General features: G+C 38.6%; 1 protein-coding gene across 2 annotated transcripts in view; it reads left to right on the top strand.

Moving 5' to 3' along the window:
* fam168a (family with sequence similarity 168 member A) overlaps positions 1-22,192 on the top strand; it is a 44,992-nt gene that overhangs the window by 12,468 nt on the left and 10,332 nt on the right. The window contains exons 2-4 of one of the 2 annotated variants that reach the window (XM_038276821.1): positions 13,274-13,381; positions 14,003-14,094; positions 19,024-19,104. In XM_038276821.1, coding sequence (XP_038132749.1) covers positions 13,320-13,381; positions 14,003-14,094; positions 19,024-19,104 — 235 coding nt within the window. In that variant the 5' untranslated portion in view covers positions 13,274-13,319. The remainder of the gene's footprint in view (positions 1-13,273; positions 13,382-14,002; positions 14,095-19,023; positions 19,105-22,192) is intronic. The other variant, XM_038276828.1, reaches the window with a different exon arrangement.

A 22,192-nucleotide genomic window follows, 5' to 3' on the forward strand; every position in this document is an offset into this window, starting at 1 on the left:
AAAATATCTGATTGGGTACATTTTATATTGGTTTTGTTGCCCTACAACAAATTAGTCTGACCGTCTGCCAGTTCTACTTGACAAACCAGCGTTCTGGGATTTAGTTTGCTGTAAAGAAAAAGAAAAATGAAAAAGATGAGAAAAATCCCTTCCGTTGTTCTTTGCAAGAGAATAGAACTGCATGGCATAAAATTTGCCCTTTCTTTTTTCGCCTTTCTTGATCATAGATCATCATTGTCACACTGAAGCGCCTAAAGCCCTCCAATGTTAGTATAGATAAACAGAAGGGACAACCAGCAGTCAGATATCCTTACATTTCCTTGTTTTAATTTTTGAATGTGGGTTATTAGTGAGATCTTTGGGTCACCTTCCATCCTTTTTTATTTTTTATTTTTTTATTTTAATTCAGCCAAGGTATTCCTGTGGTACAGTAGCAGTAGTATAATATGTGTTCACTAAATGAAAAAAAAGTTTAGTGTGATCAAAAAATGATTCATTAATAAGAGTTTTATTTGCGCAGAGTTAAATATAACAATTTCATTTATTTATGCGATAAGATTATTTTATCTGCCTCTGTTTACTTAGTTCCTCCTCCACCCCAGGCAATAAGGTTTGTCTTCTGCTAATATTGCTTAGAGTTATTGATTGTTTACCTTGGATTTATCCTCCAAGACCTAGGTTATTTGGGGGGGGTGCATGAGGTTGTGCACACGTTGTGTTCCCTCTAGCTTCAGGGAGCAAATGATATAGTAAGATAATCCAGTGCTAATTTTACTGCAAAATACTAAATGTGTTGGAAACACGCACATAACTGAACTGTGATCTTTTGTTCAACTGATCATTCTTTATAATCTAGATGTCAATATATTCAAAATTGAAAAGCTGATATTGTATTTTTAGAAATTAGCCCCGGATCAATATGTCGAATGTAAATCATGATCACAATATCAGTGTGTGCAATATTCCTATTGCATAGCAAGTACTCTTTGGAGTGCAATGATTGTTTGCAATATAAATGATCCAAATAGTAAGATTTCCTAATAGTCCAGAGTGCAGCATTTATGCTAATGGTTTTTGCTGTGAGGCTTAGATGAAATAATGTGCATTTGCTGTGTCTCAGTCATGAAGCAGAATGTCTAACTGCTTCAGACCCAAGCATAGGCAGACCCCCCGAGTGGAGGCCGACCCTCACAAATGACTCCGGTAGTCAAAGCTAGAAAACTATTACCCAGACCATTGTGAAGGTGGCCCACGGCTGGCTAAAAGTGCAGTAACTTTGCTTTTAGATGTTGGGCTGCTGGGAGCTGACTCATGCTGCTTCTTTCTGCATCAAATTAGGAAAAAAGCATCTTCTAAAAGCCTTCCTTTATACAGTTACACAAGGCCAGATAGACCTACTGCTTTATTTAGCACTTGACTTTAAAACTGTAATGATTACTAAATGTTAGAGTTATTAAAACCAAATATCATTCCATTCAGTACTGGATAAGCTGGATGATAAAGAGAGAGGAGAAAAACAACTGACTTTTTTTTAACATAGAATATAGAACAGCAGTGTATAGAATGGCCCAAAAACCTGTGTCAATCTTAGGCTACATTCACACTGCAGGCCTTGATGCTCAATTCCAATTTTTTTTGCGAAATCTGTTTTTTTTTTTTTTTGCATTGCCGTTCACATTTCCAAATATATGCGACTTGTATGTGATCTCCTGTGTGAACTGCAGTCATACAACGCAAGTGTCCAGCATACACAGTAGAGGACGCAATGATGTCACAGGCCAGCGTGCTTCGTGTTTACGGAAGCGCATCTAGAGATTTTTCAATACATAAAAACAAAATCTTTTCAAGATGCTTAAACATAAATACTACTCTGCATCATCGTCCCCCATGGTTGTTTTTCTTGCTGCTTCTTCACAGTAAGACCGAGAATAGTGACCTTTGTCAGGTATTAATGGTGTCAGGTCGGAGGAATGCGGCCTGGCCATTCAGACACAGGTCGCATTTGAAAAGATCAGATTCGTATCGGATTCAGGACCACATAGCCAAGTGGCCTGGTTCACATTGGAAAAAATGGATCTGTGTTGTTCAGACTGACATGAAAAGATCAGATACAGGTCGCATAAGGGCCAAAAAAATCGGATTTGGGTCACTTCAGGCTGCAGTGTGAATGTAGCCTTACAGTCATCACACTCTAATATTTCCTAATCCGTTATATTATCCATTAGCAATTTGAGGCATTAAATTATGTATTTGTCATATTTATTTATTTTTTTCCACTGCCTTCCTGTTTTGTAGTAATCAGTTGTAGTTTTCCCATTTCTGCCTAGAAACACTTTAAGCCAGACTGAATTTGGGCTTGGGTTTTGATGCTATTGATCTTTAGAAAGATGTGTAAAAATTCTCATGAAACTTTGGCTTGGGTTATCTTGTGATGAAATCTGATTCAGTTGCTCTAAGGATATTACCTGCTTCGGTTAACTTTTGCAACTCTTCAAAGTGTATTTACTTCAGAGAGCTATGAACTCTAAATATTTCATGTACATAAAGAGGTGAGAGAGGAAGTAACTCCTTTGCTTTTAAATGATGAAGCTATGGGACATAAGGGTGTGTTGTTGTTTTTTTTAGCATTGATGATTATAAATAAGGACTGCATCTTTTTATATTGATCTTTATTTCATCCTAAAGGTCAGCAAAAACAAATGGCTGTCAGTAAATGATACTAATATCTTTAAAGTCTCATAGCTGTTAGCGATCCGCCCAGCTTTCTTTGTTGTCTGCTGTTTCATGTCTGCTAGGATAGCTTTGTTCTACATGTTTAGGCTTTTGTTGCCAGTTTGATTAGTTTTAATAATCTAATCATATCTTAATCCAAAGCTGGATGAGAGTAAACATTTAACTCTACAGCAGATGTTGCAGCACATTGTGCTTAAACAACTGCTTTGTTTCTGTTGCGGTATCTCTTAATATCACAGCTAGGTGGAAAGAGATTTCTTTACAGTAACGCAGGCCGAATCGGTAGAGAAGCAGTCAAGGGCCGCAGCAGGGAAGGCAAGCAGAATAAATAGATTGTGCATCATACTTGATAGTGCATGAGCTTTTGTGTGTGCATTATTCCTATCCTCTGTGAAACGGCACAGAGATGTCAGTTTAATCCAGGAATGCAGACCCCATGAGGTGTGTGAGGGATGAGATGATTTTATAGAGAAGAAAAGAAAAAAAAAAGAAGAGGAAACCGACTTGTAGAAAAGTGGGAGGCGGTGTCCTAGATTGAAAATAGCCCAGAACTGTTCAGAGGTCCGTGCTTGCTAGAGGGCAGGCCCGACTGTGTGAGAAGAGATTTATCTGAGAGTTTATCACACAGGGATGTGAAGCGATGGCTTTGGTCTTTCTGTTAAAAGACATAGTTTTGGTAATCGGCAGTCTAACGGCAAATCTGTGTTTTTACATTTGGAATGAAGTTGTAGGGGTCAGACTTTTATTTTTTGGACTCTACCGCAGATGGAAGATATTATCTGTTAAATAACTTTACTTGGGAAAAATACGTTTATTTCTGACCAGATCAAATCAAGGCATGTTAGTGGGAGAATGTAAATATAAGGTTTTAATCATCAAATATATAGCTTTCTACATGGTGGTGTCAATTCAGCCAGAATGTCCCTGAATCTTAGATGCACCAATGACACTCTCAGCTCATTTTTCCTTCATTGGTTCAGACCTAATTTCTAGTAAAGCAAATTAATGTGCTTTTTGTTTAACTAAGATTCAGATCAGTTCTAAAGAAGTATGTTTTGTTTCATTAATCCTTTATTTTCTATTGGATTTAAAACTTAGACCATATATTCTAATATGTTCAAATAATAGGGAAAACATTATATATTGTGCAGGAAAATCCTAATTGATGCATTCCTACAAGCTTTCTTTGTGACACCTTGTTTTCTGACCGAGACTAATAGATACCAGCTAATTTCATCTAAGGGCAAAAAGCTCAAAAAATAATTTCCCCCCAAAAAACTAATGAATTATTTGCTTCATCATTGACCAAAAGAAGATTTATGCACAATATCTTCACATCAGGTTGATGAAAAGGAGATCTATATAAAATAAAAGTGTATTAAATAAAGAAAGGTAGTACAAAGGAAATTTTGTTGACGCACCAGATTATTCTTTCCAAAGCTCCTTATTTTTTATCTTCTCTCCATGTGATCACAGTAAAATGTGGTTCTTCTGGAGGATTTAATATATAAAAAAGGCGTTCAGTTCTATTCTCTCTCCATGTGGGAGTGCGATAACACCCACCGGTTTTGATTTGTTGCTGAAAGAGTAGATGCCTGGTGAGGTATTATGTGGGTGGATGGAGTCGATGTGGGGGTTGTGTTCTTCAGGAACGGTAGCTTTCTTTGTGCATGTCTGTGTTGTGTTCTTTTGCAATCTCTCCCTCCTCCCCCTTCTTATAATTTCTACCTTCACGGGTCCCCTTGAGAGGGTCCCTTTTTATGCGTATGGAAACGATCATTAATATTAGGATTGGTGAGGTCTTTGTTTAATGTGCGCATATTGATTATGGAGGCATCAGCTTTAAACATAAAGCAAAGTATTTAGTTAGATATACGTTTTCTTATGCTTTTGTGCCAGGGGCTGTGAGTTGAGCCCAAATGAAGTCTCACTAATGCAGTTTAAGCTTCATAAAGTCCTGGAAAATACTCTGGTTAAGTCGGGGAGGTTTCTTTAATAAAGCCAGCATGCCTGCAGTTGAATCCTCGCTGTGTGAGTTTGTGTTTCCTGTAAGCTGTTGCATGTTGAAGCATTCCTACTACCTAAATGTCATTACTATACCAACCTGAACTAGAAACAATTTCTTAATTTAAAAGAAAAAAGTCATTTTCAGGTTGTTAGTCATGCAGATGTTTCTGTAGGTTGCTGCTTATTGAGGTTAAACCATTTTTTTGTTTACACTTAATAAAGCTGAAGAAAAAAGTATTCTCAGACCCTCCTCACATCCTTCAGAGAATAATCCTTATCCCTTAAGTCAGTTACTTCATGTGGATGCATCAATAAATATTGGTTTCCCCAGATTTCAAAGTATTTGGGTGTTTTTTTTATTTGATTAAAAATAAAAGACTATGGCTCACAAGGAGCGCTGAGTTGTAGGTTTGATTCTGTAGGTTTGATGTATGAATATTTGAAAATAATTGTGTAAATTAAGCTATAGTATTAAGTTGTTTTTTATGGTCAGACAGATTAGGAAACTAGGAAGTTGAAATATCGGAGAAGAGGCAGACTTTCATTTAGCACAAGTGCATGCTAGCAGCTGCCAGAATAGAGAATAAATGTCCCACGTTCACACATTTTTACACTTATTTGCTGTATAAAAGCTGCCGAACCACTGAAGAAAGAGAATGGGCTCCACTCCTCCTGAAATAAAGAGCTAAGCCTCATCTTTTATTAGGAGCTCTCACTTCTGCGAACCAACAAGCTAACTGGAGCTGGCATTTTTTTTTTTTTTCAGAATCATTGTGTATGTTCTTTAATGTTTTTGACCAAAAGTTACATTATCGTGTGTGGGTTATTTTTAAAGGAAAGTAATAAAAATCCCTTTTTAGCACTTACCTTCATGCAATTAATGCAATTTTCGTGAAATGAAACCAATGATACATCCACGTGTTATTTTGTTTGTTGTTGCTTTTTGTTTATGTCCTTTGTTTGCGAACAAGCGAGACCACATCGGAGCAGGCTTCTAAGAGCAACTTAAGCGTCCACCTCTGTAGCTTAAGTACCGTATTTTCACGACCATAAGGCGCACCGTACTAAAAGGCGCAGTCTCAGTTATGTGTCCCATTTCTGTATTTAACACACACATAAGGCGCACCGGACTATAGGGCACATTTTTTATATACAGGTACATGTCCTCTACTACCTTTAAATACCTCTACTGCGTATTTAAAAATACAGCGGGCCCAAAACTGAGTATGACTGCTTTATTCATGTATTTATTACAAAGTATTAATCAAACCTGCGAGCTGGCCATGAGACAGACACATGGCAGATGACACAGCGCTGTGATTACTCCTAAATTAACTTAAAATCCTGAAACCTGCCGACGGAATATGTTCGCTTTTATTGCCGGTATCCTGGTGCCTGCACTGTAAATTATTTAGATGAAAAAAACCTGCCAGCCGCCGCGGTGAGGCTGCTGTTGAAGGGATTTCTGCTGTCGGTGTACCGCTGGTATGTGGGGGTCTGAGCGCCTCCGACAGAAATAGATAATCTGGATGAACTGACTGCAATTAAGTTTTCAGGTGGCCTTTCTCACTTAAAAACATATTAAAACTACTTTATTCCCCCTGATCACAGCAAATATAGCTGCAAGATTTAGATTATTTAGATGAAAAAACACCTGCTGGCCACCGCGCTGAAGAGGAGGAGACCCGCCCAGAGGCTGCTGTTGAATTAAGTTTTCAGGTAGAAAAATAGAGCAGGAGCAAAACTGAGTATGTTTGTGCTTTATTCATGGATTTATTACAAAGTATTAATCAAACCCATCAAAGTCATCATCCTCTGTTTCTGAATTAAACAGCTGCGCTAAATCAGACATGCCAGTATCCCATTCTTCGCTGTCAGTCACTTTCCGTGCAGCGCGGCTCCTCAGAAATAATGCTGGCTTTTGCGAAAGCTTGAACAATAGAGCCAGCAGACACATTAGTCCAAGCATCAACAATCCATACGCAAACGGTGGCGTAACTTACCCGGCGCTGCCTTCAACTTATCCTGAAACTGTGGTCTCCGTCTGTCATCCACCGCTCCCACGCCGCTCGCAGCCTTACTTTGAACGGCAGCTTCACACCGATGTCGAGCGGTTTAAGTTCCTTTGTCAGACCCCCCGGGATAACGGCGAGCACAGCGTTCATTTGATTCACCTTTTTTTCACATCGGCTGTGAGATGGGCACGCAGCGATGGTGATGCGTGGAAAAAAGCACCTGGTCTCCTCACATACACCTGCCTTTCATCATCTTCTCATCCATCCAGCCTTTTTCATTTGCGTTAATATCATATGTCATCAGAGCGCTGTGTCTGTCTCGCTGTCAGCTCCCAGATCAGCTTCTCTGATTGGTTGATGCGGCTCGTCCAGCAACAAAACTTCAATTTTTCCATCTCGAGCAGCAGCAGCGCGTTGGCGGTGCGTCAGATGCGTAAATGCTCCCGACGTGCTGCACCTGCAGCTCAAAACGCGCTGCGGGACCTTTTGCTGCGCCTATACTCGCGTCAACCATTGACTTTGCATGTAAACTCGCTGCTTCTGCTGCACCTGCTGGGTCCTGTTCACACCGATGTCGAGCGGTTGAACACCGAGCACAGCCTTAATTTGTTTCCCCATGTTTTTCACATCGGCTGTGAGATGGGCACGCATGGAGTTACATATTAACAGCGATGGTGATGAGTGGAAAAAAAAACACCTGGTCTCCTTACATTCAGCCACTCTTTCATCATCTCCTCAATGAGGTGGTCTCAAAAGTCGCAGTTACAACACACATAGGGCGCACCGCACCATAGGGCGCACCGCACATTTTGAGGGAAAAAAAAGACGTTTAAGTGCGCCTTATAGTCGTGAAAATACGGTAGTTCTAGCAATGCAGCACATAATATATGGTGTGATTACTTTGAGCTCCACATAACCTACAACTGGGTCATCAGCACAATATTAATTTGATTATCGTTCAGGCCAGATACAATAGTTTTGCTGGTAAAATGTCAGCTTCTCTCCTTATGTTTAGTGTGTTTTTACTGAGCAGATTAGAGTTTTTCTTCCCCACTCAGGTCTTTTTCTAAAGGTGTTAGAAATGTGAAAATATAAATGCTCAAATTTATAGTTTTAACCCACCAGTTTGCATCTAACCTTTACAATTCTACAACTAGAAATGAGAGGTTTTGTCTAGGGGGAAAAAAATATTTTTTGCTGTTTTTCAGCTGATGAGCAGAAATAAAATTCCATTTACATATTATACAAAAACAATAATTTAATTTGATTAGGAAAAAGTATTTTAAGGGATGCACAGATCCACATGTGTCCTGGTCTGAACTGAATGTAATATTTTTAGGTTCTGATACTTTTCTGATACCAGAGCTCTGTTGATTTCGGTGTAATCATTATTACTGGTGGCTGTGTAAAAAAGTGTCAAACTCATCTATGCAAGCAAATATATGTAGGAATGTGCACATGTACAACCCAAAAGGCAACTTGGGATTTGTAGAAGGTCATCAAAACATTAAGTCAAGATAACTGAACTAATGCCATCCTGGACCAAATACTGTACGTAGCATTAAAGATTAAAAGTGATGGTACCTAATAAATATAAGACAGATTCCCCTAAAGGGATGAACTTTACTGCAGTTCACCAGATTTTTAATCTAACTTGAATTTATTGTAGAAATAGACTGAATAGATCCGTCTCTATTAATCGGGCCCTTTAAGAAGAGTTCTTCTGTAGCACACTGCTGCTAAAAGGGATTTTGTATTCAGGGTTTTGTATTTAGGTGTTCTAATTAGAGCCAAAACAATTAATTACATAATTCTTGATTAATCAATTTTTGAAATAACCAACTAATTTTGGCTAGTTTAATTGTAACTGGATTTTAAAAATCCAAAACATCTCAAACAAATCTTGCTGTTTTATGAAATCTTAACACTTCCATTGATGTATGTTAATCAACTAAAAGTAGTTATTTTTCAATAGAATGGTAAAAAATAAATGAGACCTGCAGCCTCAGTCCTGATAAAATGTAGCAGCCAATGTCTTAATTGCTACTGAACAGTAGCTTCTTACATCCTTTTGCTTCTACTGATGCCATTATAAAGTCCCTACCTGATGGAGACAATAGCAAACTTTCTCACTGAATGTTGTTAATCTCCTCTTCACCCTGTAATGGTTAGGAATAGGTAACCCGCTGTTTGGGGGTAAAGTCCTAATTCTTTATTTACTGACCATCTGGTCACTGATTGGGCCACAAACTGATCCATCATAGTTGGTCCTACTCTTCATTACTTTTAAAGCAAACTCTTCATTTGGGGTCTTATAGTTTTTACTATTATGTGATATAATTTTTGTATTATACTTTGTCTATTTGTCAGAAATAAAAACTGTTTATTGTTTAGTTTTCCTTTAATCAACAGAAAATCCACTTAAATAGAAAAGAAACACATCCGTTTGTCCTCCATCACACTCGCTTCTACAAATAGACCAACAATCTCTCCTTCCTCTCCACACTGAATGAATTTTATAGAATGGTTTGGTTTGTTGCACAGATGGTTTAGTTGTTTAAAAAAAAAGAGCTTTTTATGGCTATAGAGACCTGTTCATCACCCTACCCCTGCGTTCTTGTCGTCCTCTGTTCCGCTCATACACCATCATTAAAAGCCCTCTTGTTTCTACCCTTTCTCTTTTCTCATCACCTTTTTTTTTTTCTTTTGTCCAACTCACTGAAACAGATTAACAAGCCCGCGTCTCACCGTTCTATTCACACGCAGCTGTAATTGGGTACATAGGAGGAGAAGACCTCGGGTCTCTGAGGCCACCTATCCATCTGTTAATTGGCTTTGTTGATGCAATCAATCACCTTTATGCCTCTTTTTTTAGGAGTACCGTATTAATGGAAAGCTGTTATCAGATCAGTTTTGTTGCTTATTTTGGCATTGATTTGTCAAATCAATGTCTATAAAACAGGGCGGTTTTAAGTGTTTTTTTTTTTTTAGGTAAAGACTAAATGTAAGTGAGGGGGATGGGGGTAGAATTTTATCTGCAAGTTCATGATTATTGACCCTCCTCTGTAGTTGGCGCTCTATTGTCATGAGTGCCTCTAGTGAGGTGGAAATATTGTTTTTATTTAAAATAAATTAATTAGATTGTAATAATCAAGTATTATAGTTGTTTATTGGCTTAATGTTGGAATCAGACTATTTCTTTGCAGGCGATTTTCTAATCTCAGTCTAGTGTATGTCAAGAAGATATACCATATACCAATTGAGGCCCAGTTATTATTTATTTTTATCACAATTCCTCTACATGGAACAGCCATTTCTAGATTTTAAATCAGTTTGCACAATTGTAAGTAGATTCAGAGAAAAGACTGGAAGTTTGGAGGGATTTCTCCTCAAATGCCAGAGAACAAGTAATAAGTACTTTGTCATTGTTTTGCATGCTCTGCCAGAAAGAACCCCATAAAAGATAAATAAATCTAAGAAACTGGGAAAACAGGTAAGTAGAACATAATGACATCCTAAAAAGCCAAACCATCCTGAGTTGTTACTTATGACCGGAATCCTTGGTTTTCCACTGGTTTTTTTGTCCATCGGTGGAACGAAACAACTTAAAACGCTGCACTGGAATAGACCGAAGCAGAACTGTGTGAACACCTGGTGACCCGCGGCCGTTAAAATATACATGCTTTACCTTCCTGCCCCTCTAACAGCCGGTTGGACTTGTATGACATGATGTGCTCTAGGGATGGGTATCGATAAAGAATCCAAGAGTTTATTTAGATTAATAAAATTTTTAGGAAAAAAAAAGTCATTAAATTAAATTGTTAATAGTGGCCATAAAGTTGTAGGAAAACAATATTTAAATTTCAAATCATTCTGGCTTAAACATGTATATAAATCTACTCTTCATCAGACGATATTCCCCTAAAATTTAGAAAATTTCTATAAAAAAAAAAATCCTGTCTTAAAATCTTTTTTTTTTTTTTTTCGTTATCTTATGCAGGCCAGTTAGTTATACATCAGCTTGTATACCTAAATGTTCACGATCATAGCATTTTGATTTATATGTCACAGCTAATATACGCAACAGTTGAAATAAGAATCATTTACTTTACCATTGAGTTCCGTCCCAGTGTTCACGGGGATGGACGTCTGTGTCTTCGGCAGGTGTAGAGCTAACAGAACGGGCAGCATTGCGATGCAAGGGCTCAAACATGTACGGCTGTAAGCCTTCTGCACCAAACCAAGCTTCTGCTGCCCTGGTATCCTCTTCCACAACAACTTTGTCCCCGCTTTCTTCCTCTAAATAAAAAATGTATGGCGGAGGAGACTCATCCACGACCTCCGACACAAAACTCTCCTCTAGTATGGTTCCGCTGTCCATACCGTTCCTTGACAGTGTCATTGCTAAGTCACCAATTTAGTTTTACTTGGTGCCAATTTAATTTCCCATTGTAATAACTTGCTAACCTGTTAGCAAGAGGCTTCCGACAAACCAGCCACAGCCAAACTTGCTTGCGAATTTTCCACCCCAACAATCCCACCCCCTTAATAATCGACCAATCACATTCACTTTATTTCACTCGTGTAAAGTCATGCACCACTTGGGAGAATTCGGAACTGCAACGGTTTGAACAGCAGTTTCCCTACAACTTTAAGGATTAAACTATCTTACTACTTTTACAGAGTTGTACACGTTTGGTATGACTTCAGAGAGAGACGTTTGCGAGACAGCATGATGCAGTTAGGCTACTTTCATTATTTGATAAAGACCCAACTGCTTCTCTTCGTCTTTGGGAACCCGCTGTATTGGCATGTCTTGTATGCCGAGTAGAGCTTATCTTTATCCACATCCTCATTAGTTCCAAGTTACTGCCAGATAAGGGTTTTGGATGTGCAAGGCGTTTTTAGGGCCAGGGCTTGTAAGGTGTTCATGTTATTCTCCTTGTTTGTTGGTAAACAGCTAGTAGGTGCAGCCTGCGAGAGTTGAGCCACAAGTGCCGGCTCACACATTAAAGCTCATAGTGGAAAAATATTCTTTCAAAGAATCCATCTTTGGTTATATGAATCAATCGTTAGGAAGTAATATAAAGATCGATTCTGAATAGGAATATTTTATTTATTTTTTGTTAAACACAGCCTTGATTTGCAAATGATAGTGATCATTGAAACGAAATCGGTCTGCCTTTATTGATGGACCAAAACTTTTAAAAGTGAATAAAATTGAGCATTGTGCTTAATATCTTTTTGTTGTTGTTATGAACATTTTAGTATCCTTACGTTGAGGCCAAAGCTGAGCTGTCCTGGGGTAAAGCTTTAAAGTCAACTTCAGAAGACTTTGCATGTAGAAACTTAGATTAATGTGTGAGGGGGAGTAAATGATGAGTTTAAGAGCTGCTCAGGGGGCATTGAAAGGTGGAGGCTGAGCTAGAAGAAGGAATTAAATCACAAATGATGCGGTAGATTAATGAGGATTGTTCTTTGAGATGTGTTGCAGCAGGTTAATCATCTCCCCTGAGATGCTGTTTCACTAAGACGTGAGTTTTAGAGGCGAAATCAAGCTGCTGTTTTCACACTTGTTTTACCAGCACATTAGCGTTGGGTTGTTTGGGGCGTTAGATTAGAGATTTCTTTTCTTTTCTGTTGTTTCTATGCATTAGTACTTAGAGTAACATTCATTGTGTTGGAAAGAGTCTTGACCAGAGCTTTCATATGTTATAGTTTTTGTAATTCAATAGATTTGTTGATATTAACTGACTGTGAAGCACAAGCAGAAGGTGGATCAGTTCAGATTAAATTTGTATTTTATTCTTTTTTTCATTGACTCCACATTAACAGAGTAGATTTTGTCTTGTTAAACGTCAAATGCATGAGGTTAGTGGTGTTAACCACAGAATATTCAGCCCCTCCCCCCCGTACATAGCATATGACAACCACATTTACAAGCATACTTGAGTTAAAATGTCCACATCAGCTCAAATCTAACACACACACATCACCTTTGCTGTCCCCTCGCTCTGTGTTTCCCTCTGCACTCATGGTTCTGCCTCACGCCCAGTTCCGCTCTCGGCCTTTGGTGTTCTGTACTTTGTGTTGTTGCTTGCCGTCACCTGCCTGTTCTCCCGGTTTGTTGTTTTCCTCATAGGCTGAATCAGTGTTTGTTTTGCCGCTTATGTGATTATTGTTAAACGCAGCACTTTTTTATGTGTGTGCACTCATACATACCCATGGGTCGCTATCACTCTTGATACACATCCTGAAGGTTTTCCAGCCACCATCAGAAGAGGAACACTGCAGCAAAGTGGTTTTTAAATCAATTATCGTTGGAAAAAGACTCAGTTGCTTTAAACTCTCACTCAAAGATGCACTCAGCCTCGCCGCTGCTTTCACTAACCATTTACCGTTGCACCGGTGCTTGCTTTTCTCTCCTTTTTTTTGTTTTCCTTTGCTATTTTATTATTTATTTCACAATATTTTCTTGTGTTCATTGTAATCATGACCTCTCGCTGTTTTAATTTCAGATTTGCATATCCACTTCCACTCCTTCCTCATTTGCATACAGCAAGAATGGCGAGCGGGCATCCCACAGACAAATTCAGTTTCATGTATCAACCAGACACGCACAAGAGGTACGGGGCACACGTGCACACACAATCACACACATTCACACACACTACACTTTTAGAAAGCCCGTATTCATTAACAGCAGGTAAGTTGAGCACATCGTAGCTGTGCATGAGGCAGAGCTTTTCCTCTTTCCTTTTTTTTTTTTTTTTGCAGGGAATGCAGCATTAATAACGCTTTTACCCTGACCCCGTTCTAGCGACTGAATACATCACTAGGTCACTCCTCTCTGTATTCTGCTTGTGAAGTCTGGTTGTCTGTCCGGACATGCGTTGTTGGGGCTGTTAGGATTTTTTTTCCTGCCTAAACTCAGCGGGTTGCATTTAAGAAGATCCCATCTCCTAATGAATCCACACCTTCTTGTGCTTTCCAGCCAGTACTTGTGCTCCATGTCTTTATAATAGTTGGAGTATATACTTGCGTTAAGCCTTCCTAAGGGTGATGATTCTCAGGGTTTGATGGCTTTTAAATGTTTTCTAAATTCCTTGGATGAATTTAATTTTAACTGTATGTTGTTGTTGTTTTTTTTCCTAATTGACATTGATTACAAGGTATTTCTACTTTTTTTTTTTTTTTTTTTGGTCAACCCTTATCCCTCTGTCTCCTCTCCCTTTGTTTGTTCCCAGTAAAAGCAGGTTATCTTCAGCCATGAATCCCGTCTACAGTCCCGTTCAGCCTGGAACTCCTTATGGAAACCCCAAGAACATGGCCTTCACAGGTGAGACAGCATCCTTTTATGTTTGGGTTCGTAGGCTGTCCTGGAATTGAATGGAGTAATATTAAACATATTTTACCAATATATTTGAAGAATTCTCCATTTTCTTTCATTCATCCCCCAAACTAAATTTCTCTTTTCTTTTTTTTAAAGTTATTATAAAAAATATATCCAAATTTGCTCTGTCCTTCCACTACTGTCTGTTTTTCATCCGTTGTCTTTTCATCAGTCGTCATCCATATTTGAATCACTCACTCATCTATCCGTCCATTTATCAGTCTGTCCCTCCACACAGTCATCCTTCTGTCTGACCACAGGGTTGTCTGTCAGTTCATTCATCTGTTTCTCCATTGGTCTGTACGTCTGTTATTTATTTCTTTCTTTCCTCTGCCCACCCTCTTTTTCTCTGCTGGTGACATTTCAGAATTTTTAGATTTCATATTGGTCGAGACAGGATTAATAAATCTGGGAGAATCTGGTCCTTCGACATAGAAAAACATTGAGGAAACCGTGTCTAGGTCAGCTAATATTAGGGCTACAGCTGATGATAGTGGCGGTTTTACCACACTTGATTTACCCCTTAGTGAAATTTTCACCCTGCTTTTACAGATTTATACACTTATTATTGGGTTATTGGGTTCTTATTCTTGACTTATTAGCAATACCTTAAAAGTCTAGTTTGATTTTTTAAAGTTATTATCTTTTCTATTATAAAGCTAATCAAAGCTGAGCTGTAAATAGATTCAGTGATCCTGCCATGTCCGCAATGTTTATGTTTTCAAACAGGATAAAACCCGAATCATCACAAACTGTTTTGAATAGTCGTTTTTTTTAATAAGTTATGATTTTAGATATTTTAATAAGAATTAAAGATTGGTAAAGCTTATAGAGCGTAGGTAGGACAGATAAAAATTAAAGGTTTCGTATTGACCTTTAGATGATGAATCCTTGAAATCTCTGATTAAAGGTGAACCCTTCAGCTCTACCTGCTGAAACAGTTTCATATAAAATGAATATGTTTTATTAAATATTATACCACTTTAGTTGGATCACCAATCCCTCCCTCCTCAAATAGCTGCAGAGGTCATGGTGTGAGGAGGACAATCTAAATACCGTAATTTTCGGACTATAAGCCACGATTTTTCGACCTTGCGGCGTATATAACAATGGGGCTTATCTATGGACTTTTACAGCTAACGGCCACTAGGGTAATACCTAAATCTATGGATTTTACCATCCACCATGTTGACGTCAAATTTGCTTCAACACATAAGTATGGTAGCCGCGCACGCGGGAATGCGGAGGTCCTCCGGAAGCAGACTTCTACCGCGAGTGGTACGAGACAGAACCACTGCGAGAAAGACAGACATTGCAAGTGCAAGACAGTTTGTGTTAGACATAAAAAACCTGCGACTTATAGTCCGGTGCGGCTTGTTTATGTACAAATCATGAAATTTAGCTTCTGCGGCTTATATTCAGGTGCGGCTAATAGTCCGAAAATTACGGTAGCATCTTCCTATCCTTGATGTGTCCTCTTCTTTTATGAAAGCCAAACTATCTCTCCAATTTAAATCAGCAGTTTAGACTTTTAAAAAGCTTTAATCCCCCTGTGTAATTTGGAAAAGGTGAAATGGTCGAATTTAAAGGCCAGAATTACATTTTCACTTTTCAGTAGTTCTCTAAATCCTTAATCTTAGTCTTAGGCTACGTTCACACTGCAGGCCTTAATGCTCAATTCCGATTTTTTTGTGAAATCGGATTTTTTTTGCATGTCCGTTCACACTTCCAAGTATATGCGACTTGTATGTGATCTACTGTGTGAACTGAAAGCGTTCAACCGAAGTGTCCCGCATGCGCACTCGAGGACGCGATGACGTCACATGTAGCAAGCGTCCTCAGTGTTTGCGGAAGTAAACATGACTCGTAATACCGCAGCGTATATTGCGTTCTTTAAGTTCTTCTCCAACAGGAGCAGGCACATTACGAACGAAATCTTTTTAAGAAGATCAAAAAGAAAGAGAGCCAGATTTCTTGCAATGGCGTTTTGTGGGGCAGTAATAGCAACGTCCGTACAGAGCTCTCACTGAGCTCTCTATTGACTGCTCTCTGTGTTATCTTCCGCCATGGTTGTTAGTTTTTCCCGCCTCCGCTTAGTAGGACGCAGATTAGTAACATTTAGTAACATTTGTCAAGTATCAATGACGTGTAGGTCGGATGAATGCGACCTGGCCGTACAGACACAGGTCGCATTTGAAAAGATCAGATACGTATCGGATTCAGGACCACATATCCAAGTGGCCTGGGTCGCATTTGAAAAAATCCGATCTGTGTCGTTCAGACTGTCATAAAAAGATCAGATACAGGTCACATATGGGCAAAAAAATCGGAATTGGGTCACTTCAGGCTGCAGTGTGAACGTAGCCTTATAGACTCGAATACTCCTCCCCGCTGTATACAACCTTCACTCAGACCATTCAGGCAGAAAATTGAATACAATAGAACAAGATATAAAGCAGACCATTTTTCTTCACCTAAGCCTTGCTTGGCATTGTTGCATATATTAAACCATCTCTTTGAACTATTTAATATGTCAAGTTGTCATCAAACCTGTAAGGAAAGAAATTCTAAGGTTCTGAAGAACATTTAATTCTGTCTATTACGGTGGTTGCTAACATCATCCCTTGTATCGGTCTTTTGGTCATAAACTGCTTGAATGTCCCACTTCTTGTTTTTCTATTTATTTTATATTAAAGTTTTTTTTTTTCTATAAATCACTAAAAAAACTTTACATTCAAATTTATTCAGTGATCCACTACCCTCAATGTTATTGGGCTTCCTTTAAGTGTTTTATAGTTTGAGTTAGGAAAAAAGGTTAGGATTATTTTGATCACTGTGATATAACTGGTTCCATTGCAATCATTTAAGTGGATATTAAGACATGGATCCCTCCCTTTTTAATACATTTATGGTTTATAAACAAAATTGCTGCTTTGATAAACCAACTTCTGCTACAGCTAGTAGTGGTATCTTAAAGAGATCAATTACTAGTTGAACAAGTTGGCCTAAATATATTTTAATTTTCCTATTCTATTGCAGTTTGTTGTAAAAACGTATTATTACTTAAAATAGACATCCATGGTGATATTTCAGCGGTCGCCATTTTTCAGCTGTGCAAAGCATGCTGGGTTGATGATGTAGTTAGGTCTTACTGGATGGGAACCTTCAGAGTAAACACTGGAAGTCTAACACTACCAGGGTTGGTTTTAATCCAGTTGTGTTTGACTGGTGTAAATTTAAACAATGCCACAGATATCGTTTAAAACAAATGAGGTCGGCTTGTGATCTTCATTTTACTGTTAGATAGAGCTAGCACCGTTAGCAGAGGCTTTCTTAAAATCAAAATCAAATCGGAAGATAAAGAAAACTTGTCTAAAGTGACAGTGAATCCCCTTTAAGCTGTTATACCCCATCATTAACAGATCTGAGAAAATGTTTTCACGCAATACTAACCAGTTTCAGCTAGAAACCAGAGCTCTTTGTAGCATAGCTCTACATGTGGGTTAGCATCTACAAACAGAGCCTCCCTCAGCCCTCCTCCTCCGTTTGTACCTCCATTGGTGATTTTTTTTTTTTTAGGATTTGGAAATATTTCCAGCTGTTTACAGTGGTTGTCGGTCTCAGCTCTTTGCACTGCAGGGATTTACATAGAGATTTGTGACAGGCAATATCGAAATAAACGGCTGAAAACTATTCAAAGCATTGAGCTCATGCTGTTTTGGGGCCAGTATGTTGTCCTCATGAATCTCTTTTTTTGGTCCAGCGAAAAGTTGCAGCAGAGTTGGGATCCGTTGCTGCAATTTGTTGGCAGCAGTGGAAACGGCATTGCTGCTAACTAAGCTATAGAACCAGTATGACACTGGAATGGGTAAGTTGGGGAGAGGGAAACACAAGTCTTTGATGGTCACACAAAAGATGATGTTCACGATGGAATTGAAGCACACACCTGCACTCAAATGCTAGCAGATAAAAAAAAAAAAAACATTTTATGCCCCTACTCCACCCTTTTTATGTACATAAACAAAATCCATACAGTTCACTTCTGCACTAGCAGCTTTAATATACACAGTAGAGACTGGAGTGGAGTCATGAATGAATCTGATGGTAGTTGTATACATCATAAGAACAATCCAATACAAACTATTATTGATAGTGATGTTGGTCCTTTATCAGAAATGCCTTCAAACCTGATTTCTTTAAAAAAATTCCCACATTTTTATGGTTCAGTGCATTTTATAAGGCAAATGGATCCAATTTGATCTATAGTCAAATCAGTTATTCATTTTAATACTATCCTGCCATTCCAGTCCAGTTAAGTGCAGCCTAAGTTTAATTCAAATAAAATTCAGTCCAATTCAGTCTCCAATTAAATGGCTTTTGAAGTAAGAAATGCCATTTTAAAAAGTATTTCAGTTTCTGTTGTTGCTAAGAGCAACGCAAAGGATGATCTGTGTATTTTTAAGCATGCCTGTTTGTTTCCTGCGTGTTTATTGGCACCTTTCTATAACTCTGTATTTTATCCCAGAAAGCTCTTTCCCAGGTCAGAGCCTCGTCGTTTTGCCTGACTTGTGATTGATGACGCACCGGGGTGTGTGTCTACCCCCTCGCGTGCGTCTTTCTGCTTTGCTAATGTCTCTGAATTTATCTCCTCCCACAGCATATTGGCGGGTGTGCCCCGTCTGCCTAATCGGTGGATGTTAGACACGTTCAGCCGACCGTGTTATTGCTGCAGACATTTTTTTTTTGCTTTTGCCATCTGTGCACATCCTGTTTTAGTCTTGTACGCTTACAGTATTTGTGTGTTGGGTGTTCCCTGTGCTTGTTAAGCTGAAGTTTTTAACATTTTCCTTCCCACCTGTGATCTTCCTCTTCCAGCTTATCCAGGAGCTTATCAAGCCACAGCTCCCACCTACACTCCCAACCTCTATCAAACAGGCAGTCCTGGGTATCCACCAGGTGAGCTCCTGCTTTCAGACTTTTTTTTTCTGTCATCATCAATGTTTTCTATAACATATCTGACAAACTTGTCTGGTTTTTTAAAATGGAACATCAGAAGAGCTTTATTTAGAAGTCTCTATTTTTATTTATTAGTATGTATTATTTGTATTGAAAGCTTCCTCTATCACGTGTCAGGGTTACTGCAGAGCCTTAAAAAGTTACTTTCAAGATCGTAGTTTGAAGCCTCAAGTCTTATAGTTAGATTTTCGAGCTAAGTTCTTAAATGATGTCTGGTTACATCTTCTAACTACTTGCCTCTTCAGTTGACTTAATGTTTTTTCTTTTCTTTTTTACGTTGCGTTTCAATTCTGTAGGCAAATTAAGCACATTCTCGTACATTAGCTGCTTGTGGTTTATGTTGATAACACAGGTTTGAATGTTTTGCAATTTAAAAAAAACAACGTATAAAGAACTCAGAAGATTTCAATGGATATATTAAAAGCTAGAGCTGGACAATAACACACATTATCCAGATATTGATCAGTACAGCTGGGAAAAAAATGCACCATTATTCACGATGTATTCCCAGTTTAATTAACTGAGAGGTCAGAACTCAGAGCTGGGAGTAAAACTGTTTACGGTTTCAGCTGCCACATTATTTTCTACCTTAATTTGTATTTAGATTATGAATTTAATCCTTTCTTAAAACTACAGCGCATCTAAAAGAAGACATTATTGAGTTAAATTATTTCAGTAATTGAGTTTAAGCAGGGTAACTAACATTTAATGTGGATTTATTACGCATTTCTATTCAAGCTCAGGCACAGTTAACATCTTACCAATCTTCCCCTTCATGGAATATTCTGAGCTTCCACAATGCAGTGGTTACATCTCCTGCTTTTGAATGTTTTCCCACTTTTTTTGTTTTTCTTGGATTATATTTCTGAAATTAATCACACATTTAAAATAATACAACCCTTGAAAGGAGCATTTATTTATTCTTTTGGATAGAAATAATTAAAACAAATAGTAATGTAAAGTAGTATGTGTATATTTGTAGATGGAATATGGTCACACAAAATCTCTGTGTTGTTCTCCAGACTGTTGTTTACATGCTGGGCCTGCCAAACATACAGGTACATCCATCCATATAAACAGCTGTCAGTCAGAGCTCCGCTCCTCCTTTGTCTAGAAAATCCCTGCACAGCACCCTAGAGTAGAAGGAAAATGGTTCAGAGAGTCCAGAGGATTGAAACACACATTTACCAGAAAGTTCTCTTGCTAACAGAATCATAAAGCAATGCTTGTTACACATCTTATTTTTGTCTAGCGACTGTGCTCAATAGCCCCGCCTAGTGGTGGCATTTATCTTAATGCCCCTTTAATGTTCTAAACACCCCATTTCTAGAAGGATGCCCTAACCCTGTCCTCCTGATCTACCATCCGGCAGCTTTTAGGTGTCTTCTCCATCACAGCTGAATGAAATGAGTTGCTGATTAACAAGCCTCAGCTGAGCAGAGGGGCATGCTGGGAGAATTCAGAATTCATTAAGTTAAATTCAGAGTTATTGGAACAGAGATGGAATTAAAAGTTGCAGGATGGTAGCTCTTAGGGGTGTAAATCACATCCATCATGGCGATTCGATTCAGTATCGATTTCCTGACCCAACGATTCGATTATTTTCGATACTCAAGAATACACCACGATTCGATGAATCGATTAATCAGTAAAAAAAATTTTCTTCCTTTTTTTTTTTTTTGTACACCTTACAGGCTAAACAAAGTTTCAAGTTTGAAATAAATCAATGAAAGCTGTGACATCGTTATGCATTTTTTTTTTTTTTTTAGAAACAACAGCAAATAACAGAAGTAGAAAAGTTGTATCAAAAAGTACTGCAAAAATACATAATCACTGCACGCCACGCCCCCTTGAGAGACGCTCCGCTGCTCCTCTCCCAAATTGTAGCCGACCTCAGACAGGAGGCCAGCGTGTTCTGTTTTTATGACCGAAATTGCGGAAAACAACTCGTGAAGTTTGACCCGCTAGAAGAGCGAGGTGCGCGAGAACGCTGGCAGCCTTTTTCCACCTGGATCTCCGCTCTTTTTGGCCCTCATTTCCCTCCGTCGTCGGACTAAACTCGCCCGCACTTCCTCGCCGCCTCGGCCGTATCTAGACCCACAGTGTGTAGCGCAGACCACGCTACAATATTGAGCATAATTTAAAAATGTCTGTCAAGCTCACTGCAACACACTGCTGCAGCAGGATAACCAGGAAACGCGGTGGGAGGGCAAAATAGGTTTAGCGCCACCGCAGCACAGGAGGAGAATTACGCCCAGGAGCAAATGGATAAAAAACATGAATCGATTATCTTGCGGACGTGTCGATGCATCGGATCGTTGGCTGTTGGATCGATGCATCGATACAAAACGATTATTATTTACACCCCTAGTAGCTCTTAGGACTGGATTTTTTTATGCTTATAAAATAAACAAAAAACATGATTTTAAAACGTGATGCTCAGCATTACAATGTGCTGTTTGTTTCCAGACTTGATGAATAATCCTCACGAGTAATGAATTGGATATTAATTGAATTATTTTGATTTTTCCTTAAATTAACAGACACGATTGTATGAGGGGAAAGAATCTTAATCAGAAAAGACTTTTGATCCATTTCCTGTGAGGTTGTTTTGAATTAAGATGGTGCTAGCACAGCGCTAATGCTTTCTGACAATTTGTCTTTTAATGAAGACTGTTTCCTTAGCAAGGGGAATTCAGGGCTGTCCTATTGTCTTTGATTCATTTGTAACAAAGGAAGGAGCAGCTTTTAGAGTCCTCTGCTGCTCCTCTTGAAGCTGCCTCCTCTCTTCCCCTCCCTTAGTTTGGTTTATATCTTTTAGAAGTCCAACAAAAATCATCTGCTGCTGCTGTATTATTGTATGCTTGCAGGCGCCTTTCTGTTGGGCCTAATTTATGATGCGATTAAAATAGTCCATTTTCTTGTCCCTTTAAGATGAATATAGTCCCAGATAAGCCAGCTGTGGAGAAACGCACCTCGGGCTTTTATTCTTCAAGACCATTAACAGACTGCTTTTTTTTCTTTGTTT

The sequence above is a fragment of the Cyprinodon tularosa genome, unplaced genomic scaffold (genome assembly GCF_016077235.1).
Source record: "Cyprinodon tularosa strain WSP-4 unplaced genomic scaffold, ASM1607723v1 ctg1008, whole genome shotgun sequence".
Classification (NCBI taxonomy): Eukaryota; Metazoa; Chordata; class Actinopteri; order Cyprinodontiformes; family Cyprinodontidae; genus Cyprinodon; species Cyprinodon tularosa.